At 53.3% G+C, this 24,097-nt stretch overlaps 7 protein-coding genes and 2 non-coding genes across 9 annotated transcripts; 5 read left to right on the plus strand and 4 right to left on the minus strand.

Annotated features, from left to right (window-relative positions):
* Positions 1-3: 3 nt before the first annotated feature.
* On the plus strand, positions 4-3,986 carry CONPUDRAFT_167396 (DUF221-domain-containing protein; the record flags this gene model as incomplete). The annotated part of the gene is made up of 10 exons (XM_007773231.1): positions 4-44; positions 282-446; positions 502-806; positions 872-1,076; positions 1,240-1,901; positions 1,957-2,204; positions 2,261-2,388; positions 2,442-2,629; positions 2,682-2,965; positions 3,022-3,986. 10 exons carry the CDS (start codon positions 4-6, stop codon positions 3,541-3,543), a joined length of 2,748 nt encoding a protein of 915 aa, XP_007771421.1. The 3' UTR covers positions 3,544-3,986.
* A 4,061-nt stretch (positions 3,987-8,047) lies between these two features.
* On the minus strand, positions 8,048-10,233 carry CONPUDRAFT_83807 (uncharacterized protein). Its single transcript, XM_007773232.1, has 6 exons — positions 10,050-10,233; positions 9,877-9,990; positions 9,680-9,813; positions 9,591-9,623; positions 8,445-9,538; positions 8,048-8,379 (listed from the first exon to the last, which is right to left on the minus strand). Exons 1-6 carry the CDS (start codon positions 10,192-10,194, stop codon positions 8,262-8,264), a joined length of 1,638 nt encoding a protein of 545 aa, XP_007771422.1. The 5' UTR covers positions 10,195-10,233; the 3' UTR covers positions 8,048-8,261.
* A 315-nt stretch (positions 10,234-10,548) lies between these two features.
* Positions 10,549-14,817, plus strand: CONPUDRAFT_138676 (uncharacterized protein). The gene is made up of 10 exons (XM_007773233.1): positions 10,549-10,971; positions 11,029-11,205; positions 11,258-11,350; positions 11,403-11,438; positions 11,494-13,724; positions 13,784-13,800; positions 13,869-13,961; positions 14,029-14,036; positions 14,108-14,261; positions 14,369-14,817. The coding sequence occupies exons 1-10, from the start codon at positions 10,626-10,628 to the stop codon at positions 14,571-14,573; spliced, it is 3,360 nt and encodes a 1,119-aa protein (XP_007771423.1). The 5' UTR covers positions 10,549-10,625; the 3' UTR covers positions 14,574-14,817.
* A 20-nt stretch (positions 14,818-14,837) lies between these two features.
* On the minus strand, positions 14,838-16,077 carry CONPUDRAFT_145631 (Sec20-domain-containing protein; the record flags this gene model as incomplete). Its single annotated transcript, XM_007773234.1, has 4 exons — positions 14,838-15,472; positions 15,542-15,673; positions 15,726-15,817; positions 15,886-16,077. The coding sequence occupies 4 exons, from the start codon at positions 16,072-16,074 to the stop codon at positions 14,860-14,862; spliced, it is 1,026 nt and encodes a 341-aa protein (XP_007771424.1). The 3' UTR covers positions 14,838-14,859.
* Positions 16,078-16,234: 157 nt separating this feature from the next.
* Positions 16,235-18,349, plus strand: CONPUDRAFT_108240 (uncharacterized protein; the record flags this gene model as incomplete). Its single annotated transcript, XM_007773235.1, has 10 exons — positions 16,235-16,660; positions 16,720-16,785; positions 16,838-16,860; positions 16,913-16,983; positions 17,034-17,176; positions 17,227-17,268; positions 17,320-17,396; positions 17,445-17,560; positions 17,616-18,166; positions 18,238-18,349. Coding segments are annotated over 10 exons (1,626 nt in total), but the record flags the coding sequence as incomplete, so codon positions are not given.
* Positions 18,350-18,560: 211 nt separating this feature from the next.
* On the plus strand, positions 18,561-22,024 carry CONPUDRAFT_138678 (glycoside hydrolase family 47 protein). The gene is made up of 17 exons (XM_007773236.1): positions 18,561-18,762; positions 18,829-18,909; positions 18,966-19,058; positions 19,151-19,779; positions 19,891-19,993; positions 20,045-20,062; positions 20,125-20,198; positions 20,257-20,386; positions 20,443-20,502; positions 20,553-20,576; positions 20,653-20,678; positions 20,741-20,807; positions 20,858-20,929; positions 20,983-21,114; positions 21,162-21,352; positions 21,406-21,797; positions 21,865-22,024. Exons 4-17 carry the CDS (start codon positions 19,586-19,588, stop codon positions 22,005-22,007), a joined length of 1,626 nt encoding a protein of 541 aa, XP_007771426.1. The 5' UTR covers positions 18,561-18,762; positions 18,829-18,909; positions 18,966-19,058; positions 19,151-19,585; the 3' UTR covers positions 22,008-22,024.
* Positions 22,025-22,389: 365 nt separating this feature from the next.
* On the plus strand, positions 22,390-23,559 carry CONPUDRAFT_127967 (oligosaccharyl transferase delta subunit). Its single transcript, XM_007773237.1, has 4 exons — positions 22,390-22,533; positions 22,592-22,796; positions 22,853-23,134; positions 23,195-23,559. The coding sequence occupies exons 1-4, from the start codon at positions 22,409-22,411 to the stop codon at positions 23,411-23,413; spliced, it is 831 nt and encodes a 276-aa protein (XP_007771427.1). The 5' UTR covers positions 22,390-22,408; the 3' UTR covers positions 23,414-23,559.
* Positions 23,560-23,662: 103 nt separating this feature from the next.
* Positions 23,663-23,735, minus strand: CONPUDRAFT_t84. Its single transcript has one exon. It is a non-coding gene; the product is annotated as a tRNA-Cys (tRNA).
* Positions 23,736-24,017: 282 nt separating this feature from the next.
* Positions 24,018-24,090, minus strand: CONPUDRAFT_t83. Its single transcript has one exon. It is a non-coding gene; the product is annotated as a tRNA-Cys (tRNA).
* Positions 24,091-24,097: the final 7 nt, after the last annotated feature.

Genomic DNA, 24,097 nt, shown 5'->3' on the forward strand with positions numbered 1-24,097 from the left:
AAGATGAGCCGAATAAACGCGGAACGTGGCCGGCTCGTGGATAAGTGCGGACAGGCTTGACAGGGGGATCAGATCCCGGCCCCATAAATGGAAAAGGCCATGATGCAATTGGCCGATTCGAATTTCTCGTCCCGAACACTTTCCTTCATTCCCAACTTTAGCCTCCATACATAAACGACGTCGCCTGAACCAGTCCGCTCCTTTTCCTGCCCCTTGGCTTTGACGCACCATGTACGCCCTCTCACAACGTATACGTTCAGCCGCACTTACCTCCCGCATAGGTCGTCATCCGACGTCTCAAGCGCGTCGTCGGCAACAACGTCGACGTTCTTGACAGCCCTTGTCTTTAACGGTGCCGTATTCGCCATCGAGGTTGCAGCTTTCACTCTATTACGACCCTACTTCAAGCAAATCTACGAACCCCGCTCCCTCTCCCCCTCCAAAGAGTGAGCGCATACACCTCGTGCTTTAGCTGGAAGTTAGTGCTGATCTGTCGTCAAGTGAACGTGTAAAGCCCTTCAAGTCAGGCATGTTCACCTGGCCGATTCACATCTTCACCGCAGACTATCGCGATGTCCAGAAACACAATGGAACCGACGCCTACTTCTTTGTCCGCTTCCTGCGCCTCATGGTTCGCATTCTCTTGCCCATCTGGGTCATCTCATGGGCTGTCCTTCTGCCTATCACCTCCGTGCGCACAAGCGTTCCTGGCAACGACGGGCTCAACCAGTTTTCATATGGCAATGTCGCAACTGACGATAGCCCCCGCTACGCTGCTCACCTTGTCCTCGTCTATATCTTCACCTGTGAGTGGCTTGTTCGACGAAAACTTCTCGTTGCGTGTCTTGGAGCTGACACGATTCCTACCTAGTTTGGATATTCTGGAACATTAAGCGCGAGATGGCAAACTTCGTTACCGTCCGCCAGCTCCACCTCATAAGCGAGAAGCACGGCAAGACCGTCCAGGCCAACACCGTTCTTGTAACCGGAATTCCTGCGAGATTCTTGTCTGAGGGCGCGCTCCTCAAGATGTACTCGGCTCTGCCAGGAGGTGTCAAACGAGTCTGGTTGAACCGGTGAGCATTCCTTCTGTCTTCTGTCTCATCTTATCTCGTGGGCGCTCGGATTGCGCGTTACGTCATTATTGGGCGCCATCAATGCTCGCGTAAATTGTGCTCCAGCGCCACCTCCATTTCGTTCGTGAGAATAATCGATCAACCATGCTCATCGCCTATCCAGTGACCTCAAGGACCTCCCGAGCATCTATGACCGCCGTCTCAGCGCAACCAGCAAGCTCGAATCTGCGGAGACCAGTCTAATCCTCACCGCTGCCAAGCTAAAGGCCAAGGAGGCCAAGAAGACAGAAAAGTCTGGGGAGGCGGTATCGCAGCAGGGCCTCGTTGACGCCGAGCGTGACGTCACTCTCGCAGAGAAGCTTGTTCCAGATAACAAGCGCCCGACACACCGCCTGCCCGTCGGCCCGATGCCGTTCTCCTTGCCGTGCATGGGTCAGAGCGTCGACACGATCGAATGGTGTCGCGAGGAGATCCGCACGTGCAACGAGCTCCTCCAGAAGGGCCGCGACACGATTGGGCATGAGAATCTCCCTATGCCTGAAGACACCAACGGCGACGGCCGCATCGATGCCGAGGACCGCCCGGACCAGACGTACCCGCCGCTGAACTCGGCGTTTATCACGTTCAATCACCAGCTGGCGGCGCACATGGCGGCGGCGTCGCTGAACCACCATGACCCGTACCGCATGACCGACAAGTTCCTCGAGGTGTCGCCTGAGGACGTTATCTGGAGCAACCTTGGTCTCAACCCGTACGAGCGCCGGATCCGGATGCTTATCAGCTATGGTGTCACTGCTGGATTGATTATTCTTTGGGCTTTCCCTGGTCCGTACACAGGTTTTTTAATCAGTCTCTCGTATAAACTCATGATGTCGTATAGTCGCCTTCGTTGGTATCGTCTCGAACATCAAGGGACTCTGCCAGAAAGCATACTGGCTCGCGTGGCTTTGCAAGATCCCCCCCGAAGTTCTCGGAATTATCCAGGGTATCCTTCCCCCGGTCCTGCTCGCAGTCTTGATGATGTTGCTCCCTATTATCCTGCGCCTTCTTGCCAAGTTCGAAGGCATTCCGACCCGGACTGGGCTCGAGCTTAGCTTGATGACGCGCTTCTTCATTTTCCAGGTTATCGTAAGTGTCTTTGGCCCAATCTTCCATTTTTGACTATCCACTGACGTTATACAAAGCACTCGTTCTTGATCGTGACCCTGTCCTCGGGTATCATCAGTGCTCTCCCCGGACTTCTCTCGAACCCAACATCTATTCCCGCCCTTCTGGCCCAGCATCTACCCGGGGCTTCTATCTTCTTCCTGACGTATGTATCCTGCCTTATCACGTATATCCGCATAGCCTAACGACTTTCTACAGCTACATACTCCTCCAAGGATTGTCGGGTGTTGCTGGCGGCTTTTTGGCGATTGTGCAGCTCGTTCTGTACTACGTCAAGTTGTTCATTCTTGGCAGCACTCCCCGCTCAGTGTACAACATCAAGTACGGTCGTCGCTCGGTTGCCTGGGGGACACTCTTCCCTGGCATCACCCTGCTGGTTGTGATCAGTACGTTAACATAGCTCCACCATCCGTTTTCTTGCTGACCTGGTTCTTGTAGCATTGGCCTATTCCATCATTGCTCCTATCATCAACGGTCTCTCGTGCGCGATGTTCTTCATGTTTTATCTATTGTACAAGTACCTCTTCTTGTACCAGTACACTCAATCCCCTGAGAGTGATACCGGTGGTCTCTTCTTCCCCAAGGCGATTCAACATATGTTCGTCGGCCTGTACATCCAACAGCTGTGCCTTTGCGCACTGTTCTTCTTGGCACAGAACAGCAACAAAAAGCCCGCTGCGGTCCCTGAGGGCGCGCTCATGGTTGTTCTTATCGCATTCACTGTAAGTTCACTGACTTTGTCGAAGTCAAGGTCTGTTACTAATCGCGTATCATTCAGGCGATGTTCCACGCTATGATCAACCAGTCGTACGGCCCGCTCCGCCACTTCCTCCCGCTCTCCATCGCCGACCGCTGCTACCGCGCTCCCGAGCTCACCGACACTGCCTCCCTCTCCGAGAAGCAGGCCGCTGCCCAGGCTCACGCGGAGAACGACGCCGACGGCGCCGGTCCCTCGTCGCTGCCCAGCTCTCCCGTCATCGCCGACAAGGAGGGACCCACCAAGGGCACCGCGGCCGGCTCGTCGCAGGAGGCGATCACCCGCCCCAGCGCGGACTCGACCGGCAGCCGGCGCGCGTTCGTGGACCCGCACACGGGCGCCGTCGACTACGGCTTCGCGCACCCGGCCATCTCGCGTCCGCAGCGGATCGTGTGGTTCCCGCAGGACCGGCTCGGGCTCGCGGCCGAGGAGGTGCAGGCGAACGCGGCGGCCGAGGTGGGTGCGAGCACGGACGGGGCGGTGGTCAATGAGAAGGGGCATGTGGAGATTAGTGCGCCGCCGCCTGATGAGGGGCGGGTGTGAGTGCTGGGTTTTCTGAGCTCTGAGCTTGTCAGATTCAGAACAAAGAGTCTTGACTATATTTACATTTTCTTCATTTTCTTCATCTTGCTCGTTGTGCTTGTGCTTGCAACGTCAACACTCGCTGTGTTCATTGACATTACACCCAAGCGTGTTGTCGTGCATAATTCTCCACTGATTCTTTGACAATCAATATACTGTACAAACACGCTTAGCTTCATCGCTGAATCGCCGTCGTCGCTTTCCATTGTTACTTCATATACCCGACGAAAATGTAATGCACTCCTTAGCTGTTTCCCCCAAAACCACCATTGACCACCTACTGTATAGTTAGTCTTCTACCTTGCGGCCCTTGCCTGCCTGCCTGTTTGGATTCTTTTTACCACTTTTTAGCATCGTCCAAATCAACAGTAACACATCTTCTCGAGATCGGACCTTGATTTACGTACGTATACACTTCGCTTCTAAATGTTTCAATGTCAAACTCGATCGATCATTGCGTACGACGCCGATGCTCCGGTCGCAATGGTCACCCTGATCTTCAAGCTTGCATGGGAACTCGATCCAGGAGGTTGGCCTGGACAGTGCATATTATGTTTTTGATGTGGCCTGGTGAGATGGCATTGCAGACGTGGTTATCCGGTATGGCAACAGATCTAGGTGCAAGAGAGCTAATTGATCTCGAGAAAGACCCGGCGCAGGATCCCCCTTAGTTAGCCAGCTGTCTAGGACGTTTTCCTTGGAAATGGCAGTTTTGAGAGGAGCGCCGCTTTGGTAGGCCGGCTCGAAGTTTGTACAAGATAGCGCTCTATCCACCCATATCCCTCACAGTTCCCGAACATTGACATTTCCGCTTCTTTCGGTCTCAGAACTTCAAGGGGAGCGGCCCTTGGGACTGATATTTTCAAGATATCGGCTGGCCACAGCCACTTTTTTCACGTTGTACCTGCTAGATACGATGCTGGGTAGTGGAATCTGAGAGCAGTATATTGAAGGTGGAGGTGCGGATGCAACTTCTAGCGCGGTCCTTGCGTGGTCCTTTTCTAACTGAGCCCAAAACACGACCGCACAAGGGCGTGTCAATCCACAACGTGAGAAATTGCGCTTCGACACACCCTTACTTTGGTACAGAACGAGAACCGATATTTTGAAGAGCGCAAAGGCCAAACAGAACTGAATACACGTTTATTGCACGATCTACTTCATAAGATACTAAATCACGAACACCCGGACGAACCGAGAACCAGATTCCAAAAATCCCATCCATGCTTGAAAGTTCACGACAGCAACGGAGTAACACGAGCTCTCCCCCTTAACGAAGAAGTCGACAACAGGTCAGACTGCAAAACAAGCGAAAGCTTTGCGTGTCACACTAAGCTCCCTTCCCTGCAGAGACATTGTATCATCAATGACGTTCAGTGACGCAAAGGGCTTCTTGCCGTATCAATGCCTCTATAGACGCATGTACGACGTGCTGAGCTTCATTGCCATATTGCCTCTAGAGATGCGCAGGCGGCGCGAGCGTCATTGCCGATTTTCCTCTATGGAAGCGCGGGCGATGCGTCAGCACCTGTCAGCATTGGCTGCAAACCTTCATGCGCGCACGAAAGGATGCAGCTACGAGAGAACTCGAAGTGCAGTAGGGAGCGAGCGGCGCAGAGGAAGAGTGTGGTGGGGATGATGAAGGGAAAGAAAAGAGAAGCGGAGTGAGCTCGATTTATAATTCCTCAGATGTTTTGAATTGTTTTGAATATACGGGTATTGGTAAACCGCTTTTCCACTGATTACGTCAAGTATCAGTACCTCCTTCTAGTACATTGCCGCGCATATGACTCGAAAGCTCTGAATCTACCGAGGGCGGCGAGCCCGCGATCGTTACCGTGTCAGCTGTAAATGGCACAGAAAGTTCCCTGCCGTATGTGGTTTGCTAAAACAACACGACTTCGTGAAACATTTTCAGCCGACACACAAGACGGCCCCGGGGATTCATCAATTGTTCACAAAGCTGGAGCAACTATGTCCAGAGGCGTACGTAGCAAATTTAAACAGCGAGGGATAACGAAATCCCGGACGAACCGAGAATGGTGTTCCAAAAATTCCAACAGACTCAAAGAGTCGTCCATGAGCTGGCTACCTCCAAAGAGGCACCCATACACAAGCTCTCATCCGAAGATGAGAACCCACGGCGCTTCTAAGAAGCCCAACGCACCACCGCCGACTGCAACACTCCTCGTACACCCAACCCCTACAAGCGCAGGCTTAACTATGGGTGCCCTGACCACCCTAACAAACTAGGGTAGGCAACCCAGCCATCTAGCTTCAGACCCGCCATGACCGCACTTCTCGTACGCGGCAAGACAGCCGGGGGAAAGGCCAACTTCGGGAGGACAAAATCGAGCAGCAGAACCATGAACTAGTAGAACAACCCAAGGATCACTGGCATTAGCAGCATTTACAGCGAACCAAACAATAGCTGTTGCAGAAGCGGAACTAGCAGACCAAGCCCCTCTGGAGCCCCGTGGCCGCGGGTCTTTACCAGACCGTCTTCGGCAGCGCCATTGCTGCCGCCGCAGGCCAGCCCATGAAGGCAGGACCCGGTGCCGATAGGGTGTATGCGCAGCTGGCAGATAGGTGCATCGAGCAAGAAAAGGATGGACGGACGACCCGTGAAGGACGTGTGCTCGCGAGGGTGCGGCTCTCCGGGGGAGAGCGCTGTGAGGAGCGAGCGGCGCAGTGGGGGAGTCTGGTGGGGTGAGGAAAGAACAGAGGCAAGACGAGGAGGAGGTATTTATACATTTGGGCTGAGTGACGTGAATAGCTTGGAAGGAATGTGACGAGAAGCAGGGGACTGCATGCCAATACATGCATTATAGTATCACTGCGAGTGCCAGAGTCGACGGGGAATGGAATGGAATCTCCACTGCGCCTTCCGTGCCTGAGGAATAGAAGGAAACCATGAGGCTTCAGAGGTTTCGACATCCTTCGAGTCATGGGGAGCGATGACAAGTCGTTCTTCCGCCGGTCTTGCCACTATCATCCGTGGTGTACTGCGACGGTGAAGAAGGAACAGCTCAAGCCGAGCTGGACACCTAGACCAAAGCTTGCCATCTCCATGCCATGAGCCAGAAATCCACTCGTTTTTCCCAGCCCCGGAGTGTCCAAGATCGTTTGTGCAGTGCTTTTGGGTGCATACAACAGTCTGGCAGCAGTGGCGCTCAGTGAGCACATACGGTTCAACTTCGATCATATCAGCGCGCGGAGGTGGTCACGCAACAGTGGGTTAGACGGACTTCATCTTGAGGATGTTATGGTGCCTGACGATAAAGTGCAAGAAGCGTGGGAAACCTAGACTGAGGATCGGCCTTGCACCCACTAGCACCCACTTCCGATCAGAAAGCACTGGTCGAACAAATGTTGAAATTATGTTACCGAGGAAACGTCATGACATCGTTCATGTCAATGAAAAAAAAAACATTTGATCGGCATTGTATCACATACGACGCTAGGCAAGGCATAGTACAGTACGGGAAGACAAGTTCGAAAACTCGGACGAACCGAGAAGGTCCCAAAAATTCAAACAGACTCAAGAGCCGTCCGAGACGTTGAATACCCTCAAGAGGTATTGCAACACAAACTCCCGCCTCACCCAAAGGTCACAACGAGAAGCTCACTGCACATCTAGAGAGCCCAACACGCCACCACCAGCCGCCACCCCTCGTACACCAGCCCCCCAGTGCCGGAGTCGCGGGATACGTTTGCACACAATCTGACTTAATGTCAGATTGCCCGCTCTAACGCTCCATCTCGATTCCTGAAGATGCCCGACATCACCTTAGTAGTGAGTTGGGATCAGAGCTCCCAGGGGAAAAGGCCAGGTTCCGGAGGACAAGAGTGAACGATCGCCAGACGGTAGTTCCTACCAAGAACTTGGTGTCTGCGAAGCGAACAGCGCCGAAAAGCTTAACGAGACTCGGAACCAACAACGTTAATCGTTGCTGTCTTGTTCCTCTGGTTACCATGGCCTGGTGTGGTCAGCCTATGCAGGCAGGACCCGGTGCCGATAGAGCGTTGTGCAGCTGGCGGATAGACGTGTCAAGCACATGAAAGAAAAGGCAAACGGACGACTCGTAAAGGACGTGTGCTCGCGAGGGTGCAGCTCCCCCAGCCCACTCCGCGACGAGGGAAGGGGAGAGTGCTGTGAGGGGGCGAGCGGCGCAGTGGAAGAGTCTAATGGAGTGAGGGAAGAAAACTGCGAGGCGAGGCGGGCTTATTTATACGTTTGGTTCAGGGTGGGGTGACGGGAAGAAATGTGACAAGAAGCAGAAGATTGCTCATGTCATTTCAGGATCGATTATGTCATTAGGCGGCCTTCGCTGCGGTCCAGGGTTGACGGGGATCTACATGCAAACTCCGTTTGCTCAGTTGAGACAAACGATCAGGCTAAACGCATCGAAATCCACATGGAGGACTCTGAGCTGGACACGAGCTCAAAGTGAGTAGTAATTGTGCAAAATATAAATTCCGATGAATGTGAGGTAACGTACAATGGCCAACATAGCAAGGTGCGTGTCCATAAATTAGTACGAGCGCGTCATTAATGCAAAGCATCCCCGCGGCAGGAATCTGTATGTAACCATCCTTGCCCGAGCACCGTCAAGACCCAAAGGAAAATTCCAAACGAACGCGTCCATTATTACCTGTAGAACGATCACATCGTGCATCTAGGTCTTGAAGATACGCAGCAGGCGCTGCTCGGTGACGATCCTTGTGCGGCAGAGCGGGCACTCGCGCGATGACTGCATGACGAGGCTGGAACAGTTTCTGCACATGGCGAGATGCCTGCATGGACAAACAGACGGACGGTAAGAAGATCGGGTGAGGGCCAGTAACGGGAGCACACGTACCCACAGTCCACGATCGCAATATTCGCCTCCTCGTCCTGGCATATAACGCACAGCCCCGACCGCTCCGCAGCCGCCATCGGCATCCTTGTAGAAACAGGTGGCCCTTTCGGCGGTAGAGGCGGCCCTTTCGACGGTACGAGCGGAGGTGGCAGCGGCACAGTCCGCATCTCTGGTGTTAGCTCCTCATCCTCGTCCTCTTCGTCCGAGTTCCACGTGCGTATCGACTCCGCGCCGTCCACGATCGCATCCGGGTCGTCGCGCACCTCCACAACCGTCGCCTGCTGCATCATCCTCCGCCTCTCCCTCGACCTCTCCTGCTCCCGCCGGCGCTGATGGGCTGTCGCCGCCGCCATCCGCTCGCGCTCTTCGTTCTCCGCTATCTCTCGCATAGCGCGTTCTCGTTCCTCCTCCTCCTCGAGCTCACGTGCGCGTCGTGCCCGTTCGCGCCGCTCGTCCTCGACCAGTGTTGTCACTTTAGCGACGAGGTCGCCCTTCTCGAGTATGAGCCGCGCGTTCACGTGGTTGTCAAAGAGGATCGCCTTGAGCGTGTGGATAGAGAGCGCGGCGATGCGCTCCGTGGGCGTGTCAAGCAGTTGGTCAAGTGTGGGCGTCGGCTGCGGTGACTGACGCGGGCGAGGAGGCGCAGAAGGCGTCGAGGTCGCGCGGGCGCGCTGCGGGGGTGGGACGTTCAGGTTCGTCGATGGGCTGCGCGAGACCGATGGACTGGCGGGAGTGCGGATGCCTGCAGCTGATGTCGGACGGGGAGGTGGCGAGAAGCGGGACTGGGAGGAGGCGGCATAGGACGCGCGGCCAGAGGCTGTATGCGGGCGGTATTGCTGTTGTCTAGGTGTGCCTTGTTGAGGTCGCCGTGGATCGAGATCGGGGCGAGCGAAAGAACCAGACTGAGGGTCAAACCGCGTGTATTGGGTTTGTGGCCTTGGCGGGGGTGAAGATACGCGAGGAGGGAACGGAGTCGTGGCGGCTGAGGCAATGTTGTTCGCAGCGTCTTGCATGCGATCTGACACCCTGCTGAAGAAACTACGAGGTTGACGACTAGAGCCATGCTTGGGAACCCGGTGCTTGCGATAGTAATCCTGGATTCAATTGGGATCAAACATGTGTTGGGGCATGGGTGGCGTTACATACCTCATTGTCGGGCTTAAGACATCCCCGACTTGTCTGCCCAAGCGGACAAGGTTGGAAAGTATCCAGCAAACAAAGAACTCTTTACGCACCCGTGCAGCAATGGCGGCATCCACAAAGTCTTGCTTCTCAACAGCTCCGCGAGGTTTGATATTGTACGCCTCGCAATAGTGGCGCAGCTTAGCCATAGGAAGGGCCTTTAGCTGAGACCTGCCGGACGCTGTTACTGAAGCGCAGCTTATCGCATCAGCTCAACCATGATAGCACAAAGAATCTCAACTGTACGCACTTTGAAGGAGCTCAATGCAGTATGCGCATACATGGACAGAGTCATAACCCGAGGCTTGCCCGAGGCGGGGCATGAGCGCCGAGTAGTCCGAGCATGACGAGCAGTAGTTGTAACCTGTGTGAGGGTTAGCGTATGTACCCACTAGAGAAAAGGGGTGGTATATGCGCACATACCACAGTGATTGCACTTGCGTGATCTCGTGAAGAGGATGCTGAACTCCTTGTTGCACTTACGGCAGGTGTCTTCTGTCTGCGATGTCCGCGGAGGGGGTGGCGGGCCGCTGAGGAGAGGGAAGTCACTCGGGACCCGGTGGGACATTCAATAATGCGTGAACGCGGCAAGATGCCTAAAGAGAACGAGATGGTGGTGGTATGGAGGAGAGAGCTAGGAGGAGTGTATAGCTGTGGACGTGTGTTGGTCAGCCTGTACTAGAACATGCGAGAATCCGATCTGGGCGGGCGTCTAAGGTATTGGTCATGTTTGTATGTTTGTATGTTTGTATGTTGGGATTACCCCAGGGTCAAAGGCGCGCGTCGCGTGAAAGAAAGGAGCGCGGCGTGACATCTGGCATCGACCAGAGCTGGTCGCGTTCCATGGCCCAGAATCCTCACTGGCATCCCTACGGCGCAGGTCCTCCCCCTGAGCACGCCGCCTCTCCCCAGCTTGGCCCTCCCCCAGTGCACCACCCGTCCCAGGCGCCCCCATGCGGCCACCAGGTCCCTTGTTACCCACTTGGGTATCCCGGTGGCATGTTCTTCGCTGCTGCACCTTACGCCCAGCTGCCCCTGCAACCAGACTATTCCCTCCTCCTCGAAAGGATCAAAGACCTCCACGACGACCTCCAAGCCGCGCGTATCGCTTCCGATGAGCGCCTGCTCAACCTGGAGGGCCTCATGAAGGAAGCACAAAATGCCACCGCAGATACTTATACAAAAATACAGAGTCTGCAAGACGCAGTTACAGAAACAAAGGATGCTGTGAAAGATGCAAGGGATGCTAGCGAGAGGAGCACCGAGGCTATCCGCGAACAGCTTGTGGGTGTCCAGGAAAAGCTTGATCACGTTGTGACTATCCAGGAAACCCCAAATGAGATCGGTATGTTCCATGCCACCCGGCGAACTATCATTCCACGCAGCCTAACTTCGCGATAAGCACCCGCTGCCTCAGCCCCGCGCCGCGAGTCTGCCACCACGAATCCTGATCCTCTGTGGGCGTCTGTTATGAACATCGAGGAACTTGAGAGGAAAACTTCTGGCAATAGGCGCTCAACTGAAGAACCCTTTCAGCATGACCACTCTCGCAGAAACTCGGACATGACAACATGGGATGGTGAGCTCTGCTCGGCCCCTTTGACTAGATGTGGCCTTCTTATCTCCCTTAGCGTCATGCATGCATTCGACTTTCATGTCCGTCGACGCGTCTGGTCAAAGGCAACCTTCAAAGAGCCTTACTCCAGTCAATTGGTCACACAACCGTCAGTCTGATTGTCTTAGAAATATGTCATAAGCTTTCAACTTTAGGCATAGGTAACGAGCCACAGGACTATGCCTCTCAGGATTCTTGTAAGTCTGCTCCATATCGTGTTAGTTTTTTTTAATTCACTAAAACGTAACGTAGCTCGAGAGAACACCCCTTCTTACCCCCCAGGATCCGACTTGGACCTTGCCCCGTATAAGATTGTCACTGAGCGCTCTGCCTCCCCCGATGATACCATGCGCGCTCTACGACGCAGCGTCCTGGGAGACTCCGTAGCAGGCGCCGTGGTCCTCGACCCTTGGAACCAGCGAGAATCTGCGTCAGTGTTGCCACCTCCGCTTGCACATGTGCCATCTACTCCGCCCTTGCCTTCGCCGCCGCCTACAACGTCACCGGATCCACGTCGTGTTTCAGCATCGTCAGTACCGCCTAGATATTCAGAAACGCCTTCGCTCCCAGATCAACATATTGATTCAGACTTGCCGCATGAACCTGAGAACGTTGTGGAGGAACGACATTCTGAGCCGGTTGCAGATGCATCGGATCCAGTGCTCGCCCTGGAATTGCAAGAACGTGAAGCTGGCCCGAAGACACAAGGCTCTGAGCCAGTCATGGATACGTCAGATCCTACAACCACTCCGGAGCCTCAAGAAAGCGAGCCTGCTGAGAAAGTACAAGAATTCGAATATACTATGGAGGCACAGGATTTGGAACCTGTTGCGGAAGCAAAGGAATTTGAATCGGCCGTGATGGAGCCACTAGCCATTGAGCTTGTAGTGGAAGCACCGGCCGTCAAACCTATCGTGGAAGCACAAGGAGCTGAATGTCGCTTGGAGACACAAGAAATGTCCGACCATGTTACAGAAACTGAACGACCTGATATTGCAGAGAGCCCCGCACCGGAAGATGTTGTGGAGAGTCCACAGCCAGAACTCGGGGCACAAGGACAAACACCTGAGCATAATGTGAAGACGCCATCACCCCAAGCTCCTGAAACCACGCAGGAAAAGAAAACTGAACCCGTTGTGAACCCGCCTTCGTCCGACGCCGAGGTACAGAGTTCTGACGATGCCATGGATAATGCAATGCTCGATAGCCCTCCAGAGTCGACCTCGACGGACAGGGACCAGGAAGAAGCCGACGTCATTCTTGCGCTGATGGGAGGCGCGTCCGCCCACAGCTCCCCGATAGCGCCTCCCCAAACGCCCCGCCTCGCGATAGATACTTTGCCACTGTCGTCTCCACTCACCGCCCTCTCATCATCAGATGAAGACGAAGACGAGTCCATGGCCACCGAGAAGCCCTCGCCGCCGACTTCAGACGAGGAAGATGTGGTGATAGTGACCCCCAAGTTCAAAAGAAAATCCCGGAGAAAGAAGTTGGGTGTGCGCGCCGGGGACCACGAGGAGGAGGATGACGATGACGACTATAACGATATCAGCGAACGTGCCCTACCTCGCCGCCCCACCTCTGTCATCCCCCCACCGCGGCCCAGCACTTCTCTCAGGCCTAGGAAGCGCCCAGCAGAAGTAGTTGACTCCTCTGAGCCTCCTGAAGCTCAAGAGGCTTCGCCGATACCTGACCCGACGCTGGATGAGATTTTAGAAATGCCTGAGAAGGACCGGTCGCTCCAGCACTTATTTCGCCTCACGATGGCCGGGAAGGGCGAGGGGCAGGGTGCGAAGCGCAAGGCAGAGGTGCTCCCCACTTCCATGTCCGCTTCAACTGCAAACACAATCAAGCTCGGTGGCGGGCGCAGACAGGAGGAGAGCGCGAGCGCACCCCGGTTGAAGAGGAAGCGTGGGCCAGTAAAAGGGCATGCGCACACGCATATGCAGGAGGAGAGCGCGAGCGCGCCACCGCTGAAGAAGAAACGCGCGCCCGGGACGGGGCAAGGGCATGCGCACACGCATATGCCGGTGTTGGAGGAAAGCGCGAGCGCGCCGCCACCGACGCAAAAGCGTAAGCGTGGACGGCCGAAGAAACCGGAAACCATCGCACGAGAGAAGCAGGCAGAACTGGAGAGGCTGAGGGTGCAGCAGCAGCAAGGCGAGCAAACGGAGGGCGAGGAGCACGCAACGTTGCCCGGCCAGCTACAGCGATCGCTGACGGGGCTTGGGAGGCATAATAAAGAGAAGGCAGCCAAAACGAAGAAGGGAGCGAGCGCGGCGATGCGGGTGAAGGCCGAGCCTGAGACGAATACCGTTATTCCGCCACCAAGGCCGAGAGGAAGACCGCGCAAGAGCGAGGGCTCAAATAACGCTGGCCCAAGCACCGTGAGTACAGAGAGGATGAAGAGCGAGGGTACGGTGGACGGGTACGAGTGGCCCCCGATAGAGGATTATGGAGAATTGGATGGGTTTTCCCGCCAGGTGCGTGCATTGACTTTTACTCGCCCTAATTTCTTTTTTGAGGCGGATTTTATGTGCAGCTGATCCAGTGTGACAAGTGAGTGTCTGCTTAACAAGCGGCCCGTTCATCACCATGCACGCGAATACGAACTGAGCTACCGGCAGCTGCGATGTATGGTATCACTTCGTCTGCGTGGGCATCTCGGCGGGCGACCCGAGGTTGGCGGAGGGTGTGTTGTTCATTTGTCCTCCGTGCACGTATGTTCTCTCCTTTTCTCGCCTCTCGATGGATATACTAATGAGCGCATTTTTACTATTATACTAGACTGGAACGTACGTTTGCTCCTTGCCTTCATCCCTTGCGCGAATTTGATACTGACCCTAGCACAATCTATAATGCACAGCGGCCAGACGTATTTCATTGCGCAATCGTACGGAGTCGTGCGGGCGGCCCAAATGCCAGCTGTCTCCAGCCGCCCAAGAGTTCTTCATGGAACGCATCATTGGGCGCAGGCGCTGCGGGCAGGCAGGATTCAAGTGGCTTGTCAAGTGGGATGGGTGCGTTCACGTTCCTTACGACTCTTTCCTCCACCCTCTCCTCCATGTTATCCTCGTGTACAGCTGAGAGCTAACTGACTGAATTTATACTTGTGACCCGATGACAGATTTCCCATCACCATGGCGTCATGGATCACTGAGGGTCAAATGACTGATAATTCGGTGTATCTCTTTAGGGATTTTTGTTTGGCCGCCAGAGACGAAAACATTGACCTTGAGGAGCCGCAGGAGGTTGTGCTTCTCAAAGAGGCGACGAAAGGTGAATGGGCGTGGGAGGGAGATAGGTGTCTCATTCCAGTTGATTCGGATTGAGCTGCGTAACTACGAAAATTTGGCATGAGGTTGGAAAGGTGGGAGGTCTTGTGTTTCTGCAATAGTCGATGTCATGCGATGGGGTGCCATTTTCTTGGTTTAATTTTTCTCCTTTTCCCCCCATAATATTTACTTTGTCTCACTGCTATCACTGTTATCATCAATTTGCCTCGCTTATCATTCAATTTTCACTTGTACATTAGACACTACTAATTCGTTGTTAATAAAAGACACAACTTCTTCCACTGTTCCATGCACTATTCGTGGAATGCTCCAAAGCATGCATTCATAGCTCATCATGAGTCTCCTCTACTACATGCTCGACTACTGGTACAGTAGTCTGTACTGGCTCATCACCAATCCCCTCCAACAGAGTGTCCGAAGGTTCGGCGTCGCTACCAGCGATAACAGATGAAGCACTCGCGGCAGAGCTCACTGCGCTGGCCAGAGTTGCCGAAGCCGCATGCGAAGCAGCCACTATCGAACTAGCAAGCACCGCGCTCCCTTTCTCCATCGTATCCATCACCATATCTGCCGGAGCACCTCGTGGCGATGCACTAGGCAAAAACCGCGTCCACCAAAACGCGATCCGTATCCCGCGGTCCAAAATACGCTGCTTGAGTATGAACAAAACGACAAGGAAGAAGAACGCGAGCGCGGCGAGGATGATGACGCGGTCTAACCAATCCGTGCGCTCAAGGGCGGTGATGAGCTGCTTCGAGGTGCCCATGAGGCCGCTGAGGATGTCGTGCGTGGAGGATGTTGAGCGGAGCGAGGAGGTAGAGGACTCAAGGAGCTGGGTGGAGAGGACGGAGCGCTCAAGCTCTTTCTGCATGAGGCCCATTGTGCGCTGGAGCGCGGCGGTGACGTCGTCGTTGGCTTTCATGAGAATGTCTTCACTGTAGATAGAAGTCAATAAAAATATAAGGGGGGAAAGCTATTAGGTTGACAAAGGAGGAAAGACATACGTGACTTTTCCGTTCGTGGGCTGCTTCGTCTGCACGGCGGTCGAGCGGAGGAGCTCCTCGCGTTGCGACCGGCTTTGAGAGTCAATGGCGCGCTTCGAGGTGAGAAGCGCAGACCTCGTCTCCTTCTTCAAGCTATTAAAGCGGAGTAAGCGTATATTTGATGCATGCATGCTGCAGGACGAACCTCGCAAGTGACTGCTGAAACTCTGTGACGAGCTTGCCGAGCTCTCTCCGTGTCCTATCCTCATTCTGATCTCCCACAAGTAGCTCAAGTTCCTGTAGCCAGAGCGAAATGCCACAGTTATTCAGTGAACTAGGACAGGCTTTGCATGGCATGTACGCACCTCGATCTGACGCGCAAGTAGCTCTGTGTCCTCCCTGAGCTCAGTGGCAAGGTTCTGGTGTAAACTGAGCGGGCCTCGACAGTCCTTCAGACGCGGAATTTGGAAATCGTTTATGTCGGTGAGCCGCCGCTGCACTGCGCCGACGAGCTCGCTGGTCTCGTTACTCCATGCTATGGGGAGGGGAGGCATATGCGTTGCGTGAAGAGTGGTGACACGTGCAGTTTAGCGTTTAGGCGCCTCAGCGTCAAACGTGCGGTGAAGTTTAGGGGCTTTGACGGATTTGGAAATCTGCCAAATGTTGGGTCGCGTCCCTTGAAGTTGTTCGTTTGCCTGTTTCAACGTCTGCGATATGGAGATGACTTCACCTGCACCTTCGCCTGCTGCTGAATCTACACCTCATACTTCTGAAACTGCCGACGACATCTCTCAAACCGAGAATCGCGCTCGCAAGAGGGCGAGGACCGATGAGCAATCTGTTTCCAGTACATCTGCCACCTTGTCTGCGTCTGCCATTGCCGTCCTTCCATCCTCTTTGATCAGCTTGCCCCTGGAGCTTCTGGCGGAGGTCCTTCTACTTACGAACTCACCTCGGGATGTACTTGCTGTCGCCAGATGTTCCAAGTTTCTATGCAACACGCTCGTCAGCAACCCTTCGACGGAGTTCATCTGGAAGCGCGTGAGGGCGACCTGTCTTCCTAGGGCTTTGCCCGATCCCACGGAGAATTTCACGGAAGCATCTTACGCTGCGTACGTATATGACGCGGGCGCATGCGAGGTGAGTTCGTTCTTTGGTTCGTCTTCCAGGAGGATAACCATGTCTGACCGTGTTCGTAGGTCTGTGAGAAGCACACCGACCATATGTATGCGTCGTTCGCCTTGAGAGTACGCCTCTGTAGAAACGTGCGCTATCGCTACTCAGAGTCACTTTCTACGTTTATTCAATCACCCTCAGGACAGCTGTCGAAATCGGTACAAGTATGTGGCTCCCTTCGCTCTTGCTTAGTATCGTAAATAATTTCTACCCCAGATCATTAATGGTAGAAGTAGGACATCAAGGTGATACATGGGTTAGGAGAGCGGAAGATCCCCGATGTTTTGGTAAGCGAGCCGATTCTTCTGGATTACTGCTCATTCTCACTTATGATTAGACACTATTGCCGTGAACCTAAGTCCCTACAGCGACGTCCAGTTTGGCACTGTAATGACGTGGGCATTACGAGCTGACCGCGACAAATACGAGAAGGAAGCTGCTGCACTGGGAGCTGAAAGTGTGTCTGAGGAATTGAAGCAGGTGAGTATGCAGAGTTTATGCTTACTTAGACAATCATGCGAGTTAACTAGAGCGTTTTCAGAAGGGTGAAGATACAGAAAAAGATACAAACTGTAAGACAGAAAGTTGTAGAGACAGAAAAGCTTTAAGTAACCAGCAAACAGCACGCGAGGCTCATCCTTCAGTGGCGCCTGGAGTACGAAAAGACCCACGCCGCTGTCAAGGTTCGAAACGATAGATTGTGAGTTATACCTTCTAAAACAACGCAAGAAGACTTACCTCGGTCAAGTATCCTCGCATTCTCTGAGCGCGAAGGCTGGAAGTCGAAAGATGTGACCTCATGCCAAAGCTATATCAGGCTGAGAAGGCAGAAAGAGCGAGTGCTCGAGAAGCTTACTGTCTATGGTGCGTCATGTTGCTTCCCTTGGTTCATCGAAATTATTAATGTTCGTTGCTACAGATATCGAAAGCATTCGCCTCGAATTGGAAGCCGAATTGCTTCGCATCTCCGAGGCACGGGAACGGCGAGAATACGAAAGTAATTACAGAATTCGCCGAGAAGACATTACGCATCACTATGAACGCCTGAAATCGGCTCGCGGCCAGGTGCTTCCCTCGCTCTGCGAATTTAGAAGACTTCCTGTGATCAAAGCGATGCAAGAAAAAACTAATACTAAGGAGTCTTTGGCGAACGACCTCAAGACCTCTGGGCTTATCGCCGAGCTGATCAAGAACGACGTCTCGAAGTGGACCGACTCCGTCCGGAGCACGCTGTTGCGCTCACTCGGATATCAGCAGGAATGGAGATCCGCGAGCACCAAGCGGTTGCATCCGCTCGACAGGCTCACTGCACGGTTCTGCTGCAGGAGATGCAACAAGGTGGAAAGGCGGTATAAGACGGATGGTTGTTTGGACTCTGCTGGGGTTTGCGGGCATCAGTGTCCAGGTCTCTCAAAGGCTGAGCTGAGGCAATACCAGTGGAGCGCCAATCAATTCGTCAAGGACGATAAGGTGGGTGCATGCATGCTGGGTTTTCATCAATTTGCACGTGGCTTACGATTACCTTTCCGCTTTCGCCGTAGGCTTTTGCAGTCGTATCGGAAGTCTTGAAGCAAATGCAGGTGAAAGACGATGACGCAACTTCATTGACAATCTCAAAAAAATCTGGACGAAATATTCGATGTCTGTCCTGCGACGCTTTTATCGTCCTTGGGTTTCAGAACTTGGTCAGCATCCGTTTGTTTTGTCAATGTCAATAAAAATTCAAAGCAACATTTACAGGTTGGACATGCACACCGACACGAGAACATGAAACTAGAGTGGAAACAAGAAGGATTTGATCTATCCTTTCCCCTCGAGCAAGGGCTCGTCAACCGGCTGATGGAGAAGAGCGTCACTGCGGCCAAGAAACGCGCGCTGCGCGTGTATGGCTGCCGGCATTGTCTAAATCGGTGCCATGCCGAAGTCGAACTCTTCATTTCAGACTTGGTTATGGAGTCGGGTGCTGGTGGAGCAGGAGTAGCTGAAACTGGGGCCAAGGGGCGGAACGTCAGGGACGAAGTCAAGAAGTTCGACTTCAATGCACTAAGATCGCATGTGAAGGCAAAGTAAGCGTAGTCACGAGTCGTGCTCGTTCACGTTGGCAGTGGCTAACAGTGAGGTCGCACCGCCAGGCACGGAATCGAGTGGATTCGGGACGAGGACTGTTTCTTCCTCCCTGGATCATCGTAGACGTCATATGTTTCGCTCAGGCAGTGCGTGCTTCCAAGACTCCAGACCCGAAGTATTGCTTTCTGACGGTTCTCGTCAGGCTTTTTGGTCAATGACAGAGTGGGCTTCTAGTCGCAGTTAATGATGCCGGGTAAGACGGAGGTTGAAAGGGCTGGAATGACGTCCTCGTCGTGTGCGTACACATGCCAATAAATTGCCTCCGACTCATCTCGAGGTCGTGTAGGGTTTTGTCTGATTTTGTTCTTGTGCATAATGCTGCGTTAGCCCTAATCAAAATCCGCAAGACTTTTTCTCTCAATGCGATAGTCGTGCGCCTGCTTGAGGAGCACCACTGTTATCGGACGTTGCGCGATCACGAGCGCTGGTACACATAGGGCAGTACTCGAGAAATGAATCCCAAGACCGCGACGACAAGCAGCGTGACTTGGATTTTTATCGAGATCTGCCATACGGATGATGCCTACTCGATCAATGCCTTCAACACCATCAGAGCTGGAGTGACAAGATCATACACCAGCGACGCAATACCACGCTGGAAGGTTAGGCTTGGCACCTCTTGGCACTCTGACCATACGCTACCTTGTACGTGACCCACAGCTAGACCATGGCGACGCGGTGTCACCAGGCCTCGTAGCCCTCCAGACTTTGCGTTGGCAGACAGAGGATATAAGTTTGCTGGCGCCCTCGCCACGATGGCTGATGACTAGCTCTCTCCAGTCTCTCTCGGTCATGTCTCTCCGGCGCTTGGTTTTGGCTGCTGTCGCTGCTAGCGGCTCCCTATCCGCTGTGTCTGCGGGTCGTGTCCAGAAGCCCGACTTGGTCCTCCCATCTGACGCGCCTACCCACCAGCAGGAGGTCGTGGACATCTTCTCGAAGTCGTACGAGGCCTACAAGTGCGTTTGCTTTTTTTCTTTGCCCTTTCTTCAACGCGCTCCGCGTCGCATCGGGGCGTGTGGGCGCAAGCTTGTTGCTGTGTTTACTGACCATCTATTATAAAATTTTAGGCAGTATGCTTTCGGCCACGACGACCTCACCCCCCTCAACAACTCGTTCTACGACGGTCGCAATGGCTGGGGTGCTTCCATGGCTGATGCTTTGGATACCATGGTTAGTGGTCTGTTTTAGATTCTGACGAACTGATATTTATGCGCATTTTAGTTCCTTATGGGACGTAATGTGAGTACCCACCCTCAGGTAGTAATGGTATTTGAGATACTAAGGAGGATGCGCGTGTGTAGGATTGGTTCGAGGAAGCCGTCGCGCATTTTGCGAATATCGACTTCTCGCGTTCTGTGACGAATGACACCACTAGGCAAGTATCCTAAGGTCTCATTTGTGGACGCATATAATTGACTCCTGTTTTCTTCCAGTGTCTTCGAGACCACCATTCGTTACGTCGGTGGGTTCTTGAGCGCTTACGAGCTTAGCGGCAAGACCCAGCACGTTCTCGTTGAGAAGGCTCAACAAATCGCGGACCAGCTGGTCTACGCCTACGTTGGTGTAAGCCCGTGCTTCTCATAGATTTCTTCGGGACAGCAGCTAACGTCAATGAAAAGGACAACGCCATCCCTTTCGGCCACCTTAACTTCACGGACCACCAGTCGGTCAAGGACACTGTACGTTGTGAAATCCCACGGAATATTTGGTTCACTAATGCGTCTTACAGAGCAATGTTGCTGAGGCGGGCACTGTAAGTTAATCAGCTGATACGCACATATACTCAAGGGGAAAGAGCCAGCTGACCGCGGTTGATATTGGTATTGTAGCTCACTCTGGAGTGGAACCGTCTCAGGTACGTCGGTTTGCCAAAGAAAGATAGGATGCGCTGATACTGAAAACGTCCATTTTTTTTAGTCAATATACGGGCAATGATACTTACCGTCAGCTCGCTGAGAAGTCCGTGAAATACATGATGGGCCTTGTAAGCCTCTTTCGTTTAACTTCAGATTGGTGTTTGACTGTCCTCGTCAGCCCACACCTGTGAACGGCATTCCTCCCCAGGGCATAGACCCGGCGACTGGAAAGTCTGTCGGTAGCTACATCGTAAGTTCTTTGAAATAGGACTGCTAGTTGATATCCTACTAATACGAACCTAGACTTGGGGTGGCGGAACTGACTCATACATCGAGTACCTGATCAAGTACCCTCGTCTTACCAACACCGACGATCAGTCGTACGCTGATACTTGGCTTACCGCTGTCGACACCTCGATCCAGACCCTGTTGAGGGTGCGTGATTGCTACCCAAGCCAATCTTGTGCTAACGCAAAGTCTAGAATTCGACTGTGGGCAACCACCTCTACCTTGCTGAACAGGACAAGGGCAAGCTTTCGCACGTTGGCTCTCATCTTGCCTGCTTCCATGGTGGCAACTGGATTCTTGGCGGAAAGCTCCTGAACAATGATACCATCGTCAACTATGGTCTCCAGCTCACTGATGCTTGCCTCAATACCTACGCCAGCACTGCGTACGTTTTTGCTTTATGTTTATTGGCCTACTTCATCTCACAATATTAAACAGCACTGGTATCGGTCCCGAAGTCTTCGCCTTCATCTCTGACGACGGCGACTACGTCGAAGGCAGCTCCGGTGTGAACTCTACCCAGAAGGCCTTCTACGACCAGCATGGTTTCTACATCACCGACCCGACCTACGACCTCCGCCCTGAGGTCCTTGAGTCGAACTTCTACGCGTACCGTGTCACTGGCGACGAGAAGTACCTCAAGGTTGCCGCTGCCGCCATCGAGTCCATCAAGAACTACATCAACACTACCAACGCCTACGCCCCGATCACCGATGTTATGGACACCAACTCGCCCCGCATTAACGACATGGAGAGCTTCTGGTTCGCTGAGGTGCTCAAGTACCTGTTCTTGACCTTCGACGCGCCCGAGAAGGTCTCGCTCGATGACTGTGCGTCCTTTTTCCTATCTGCGAAATGCTTTTAAAAATCTGAGCTCATGTGTATACCTTGATGTAGTCGTCTTCAACACTGAGTGCCACCCCTTCATTGCCCCTGCGGCTCTTCCCAAGTACGGCTCTGGCAACCTGATGGCTCCTTCGAACCAACCTGTAACAACCAACGACGGTTCTATTCCCGTTCCGTCACCTAAGCCTTTCTAAGCCTGTGACTCTTACCTCACCAGGTATTATGGGATGAGAGGTTCAACCTAAGCATACCGCTTAGACACATTATCTGCACTTGTTTAGCTCGGCGCATATGTGCCTCAGTACTACCATGCATTAAGTTACCAAGGACCCTCTCCTAAGGCTACATAATAAAATATCGTAGAGTTTCTACTAGCCGGAACATGTCTTGAATGACTCGCCTCCTTGAAAATTTCATCACACAATAGCCAGGTCACGAAGACCATTATCGTCACTCAACGAGATGATGAATGTTTGAAAGAGAGGGTATTTTTAGACAGCTGTGTCCATTTGCTACAAACTCCGTAGCAAAATCATAGTGGTCCGTCGCGCGCCGGAATAGGTAACACGTAGACACTTGACACTTGTTCCCCGCCATGATGCTCTCCCGGTCCTTGGTCTGGCTCCTTGCTGCAGCTGCCGTGCAGGCTGCTAAGATTGCTGTCTCATCGCCCAAGGTCACTATCTCGGGCAAGGGTGCTGGCGTTTTGCAAACAGAAACGTATGTACCAACCTGCGACTGCGCAGTTGACGCGTAGTGCTGACGTCCATTCGACCAGACTCTCACTCACGCAGAAGTCGGAGTCGCTGACGCTAGGACCAACCGACACTCTCAAGCTCACCTTCCAGCTCACAGAGGGTACTCCTGATGGCAAGGGAGTGCAGCCGCACCAGACGTTCCTCCGTTTCTATGATGCCGCGTCCGGAGAGGAAGGCATTCAGCCTGTTCGCGTCTCGTCTGGTGGCAAGGCCAAGTTCGAGCTGGTGCGTAGCAAAATGGCAAAGCATTTCCCCGCTACATTTGGCTCATGTTGGAGCAGAACATGGCCAAGCCTCCTCCATCTCTGCCTCCCACCTCAGACGCTCCCTTGAGTGTGTCCCTCATCCTTGGTTCATTCGTACATGAGTCCGCCAAATACGAGCTCTTCGACTTGCATGTTCCTGCCTCGGGCACCATTGCGCCCCACCCGGACGCGACCCAGTTCGCTCCCCAGCCTGAAATCACACACACCTTCCATGCTCCCCAGGCGCTGCCTCCTCGCCCCGTTAGCGCCGTCGGCACTGCACTCGTCTTCGCTCCTTGGGTCGTTCTTGTTGGTCTTGTAAGCTTACATCCCAATAACCATGGTCAGTAAACTTACACACGTCTATCCAAATTACAGATGTCACGAATCTCCATCCCTCTTCCTAACCTTTTCTCTACCGAGACCCTGCCCTTCACCATTCTTCTGGGGGCATTCGAGGGACTTCTCGTTTGGTACTGGGTTGGACTCCGCATTGGCGACGTTCTTCTCTACGGCGCTGTTCTTGCCGTGCCTACGGTGTTTGCTGGGAACCGCGCTCTTCGCGCAACCGGCAGGTGGAGAGCTGGCAAGCGGTAGTCAGTTCGTTCAAAATATTTGTAATGCAACAACAAATACCTGTCAGAATATTTAGAATGCCTAGTGCGTCTGGCTATATGCTTGCTCTCTTTGCCGACATTTTATGGAAAACGTAAAGTACTTCGAAAAGGCTATTGTGAAGGTGCAAAAAATAACACTTATTGACACTTCATGCGCAATGAACCCTTTCGCTAAAAGGCTCGGGCATGCGTGTATACGTTACCGTCGAGAGGAACTGTGGCAAAAGCAAGACCCAACCGTGATTTGAACACGGGACCCTGCGATCTGCAATCGCATGCTCTAACCACTGAGCTATTGAGTCAGCCGATAAGAGGTTTTCTAGGGCGATCACAAAGGGCTACGTCTTTGACGGATCGAGCTTACTGCAGTATTGCTTGATCAGTTTAGATTTTTGCGACATGCAGTATCTTTGGCAGTATCTCACAAAAAGCACAGACGCAGTACGGATGTAGCTCTGTCCAATAAAATATTATCCCAGCTGGAGCTAGCCAGAGACGCACACATGATATCAAAAAATGCTAATCAATGGTTCCTGACAGCGACACCATGCGGAGGTACGCACGACGAAAGTTGGTGAAAAACTAGACCCAACCGTGATTTGAACACGGGACCCTGCGATCTGCAATCGCATGCTCTAACCACTGAGCTATTGAGTCAACATAT

The sequence above is a fragment of the Coniophora puteana genome (assembly GCF_000271625.1).
Source record: "Coniophora puteana RWD-64-598 SS2 unplaced genomic scaffold CONPUscaffold_10, whole genome shotgun sequence".
Taxonomy (NCBI): Eukaryota; Fungi; Basidiomycota; class Agaricomycetes; order Boletales; family Coniophoraceae; genus Coniophora; species Coniophora puteana.